General features: G+C 31.9%; 1 protein-coding gene across 1 annotated transcript in view; it reads left to right on the top strand.

Moving 5' to 3' along the window:
* LOC105451331 overlaps positions 1-1,314 on the top strand; it is a 5,673-nt gene extending 4,359 nt beyond the window's left edge. The window contains exons 4-6 of the mRNA XM_011691698.1: positions 59-608; positions 675-774; positions 856-1,314. Of these exons, the coding sequence (XP_011690000.1) occupies positions 59-608; positions 675-774; positions 856-1,314 (1,109 nt within the window). The remainder of the gene's footprint in view (positions 1-58; positions 609-674; positions 775-855) is intronic.
* Positions 1,315-1,842: the final 528 nt, after the last annotated feature.

The following is a 1,842-nucleotide window of genomic DNA, read 5'->3' as shown; positions in this document are numbered from 1 at the left end:
GAATTACTTATACAATGGAGTCTAATATCCGATCCAATATTACCATCCCTTATTTTAGATGGTATCCAATACCGAAGGATATGGACTAAAATAAGAAGCAACGATTTTTGGCAAAGAATCGTAGGAGAACATTTTACTCCAACAGAATGGCTTGCCACTTTTCGAATGTCAAAAGAAACTTTCATAACACTTTGTGACATTATTCGAGGTGATTTAGAACCTAAGCCACTTTTCCTGAAATCCAGAGAGCCTTTATCTGTCGAAAAACAGGTAGCAATAGCTATATATAAATTAGCAAGTTGTGCCGAATACAGAATTGTTGGTGATGTGATGGGAGTTCATAAATCAACAGTTCGTAAGTGCTTATTTAGAGTGACCAGGGCCATAAACGATATTATGACAAAAAATATTATATTTATGCCTTCTGAAGATGAAGCCAAATTTATATCGCTGCAATTTGAAAAGAAAACGTTTATTCCACAATTGTTTGGATGTATTGACGGAACACACATCCCAATTACGCCACCACATGAAGGCTACCGGGACTTTGTAAATAGGAAAGGATGGCCATCATATAATGTAATGGCTGTTGTCGATCATAATGGGAGGTAAGTGTGCAAAATTGAGAGCTTGGGATATATCAAAATCTAAAATTTTTAATTCTTTATCATTAGATTCAGAAATATTGTAATAAAACATTCTGGAAGTGTGAACGATGCTGTTGTATTCAAGGAAAGTAGCATATACAAGAACGCGCAGACTATTATTCCTCAAGTAAAAGTTAAATTTTGTTTGCTTGATATAAGTTGGATTGTATGTTTATGTAATATACATATAATGTTTTATGAATTTCAGACATCTAAAGTCATTGATGGTATGGATATACCATACATGATTGTAGGTGATCCGACTTATCCTATGTTACCGTGGCTTATCAAAGATTATTCAGGCACGTTATCAGCAGAAGAAGAGTCTTTTAATGTATATTTGAACTCTGCACGAGTTTCGGTGGAAATGGCATTTGGTCGATTAAAAGCTAGATGGAGAATTTTATGCAAGAAAATGGATTGTGCTTATACATTTTCTCCACAAATTATTCTTGCTTGCTGTACATTGCACAATTTTGTAGAAAGTCATAAGGAACGGTTTTACACTGAATGGTTAGAAGAAGTGTCTAACAATGATCAAGCGTTTCCTCAACCGAGAATTGTACAAAATCGTGATAGAAATTGCATGCTTGGTATAACAGTAAGAGACCATTTAAAACAGTATTTAGCAGCCAATTATCCTTTACGAAAATCTCTTATCCAGTAGTGGGTAGCAAAAGATGTCAGTACTATTTTCATCACTATTACTACTATATATATATATATATATATATATATATATATATAGAGAGAGAGAGAGAGAGAGAGAGAGTAATGAGATTAGATGTATTATATGGAAACAGGCCATTTGCCTAGTTTACAATAATAGTATACTGTTATTGTTAGCTAAAGCACATGGCCTGCTTCCATATAATACATCTAACTTGTTATAAAATAGGCACGTTGAGGAAGCAACATCACTGACATTATTATTTCTTTTACATTTTATATATGCTCTGTTCTTAAGTTTTTTAAATTTCAACTTCATTTGTTCAGCTGTTTTTTCATAACCTCTTGTTTGCATTTTTTCCATCCATTATACTTATATAATACTCTTTTAATACTCTTCCGTTATTAATTCAAGATATATTCGTGTTTCTTCTTCCGTTCAATTTATGTTTAATATATTACAATAATATTTTCAGTACTATTTATATATGTTCGAAAGAAATAATTTTTAAATCTTTTTATATTA

The sequence above is a fragment of the Wasmannia auropunctata genome, unplaced genomic scaffold (genome assembly GCF_000956235.1).
Source record: "Wasmannia auropunctata unplaced genomic scaffold, wasmannia.A_1.0 LD336053.1, whole genome shotgun sequence".
Lineage (NCBI taxonomy): Eukaryota > Metazoa > Arthropoda > Insecta > Hymenoptera > Formicidae > Wasmannia > Wasmannia auropunctata.
The sequence above is the reverse complement of the archived record's forward strand: the minus strand, read 5'-3'. Positions and strand labels throughout refer to the sequence as shown.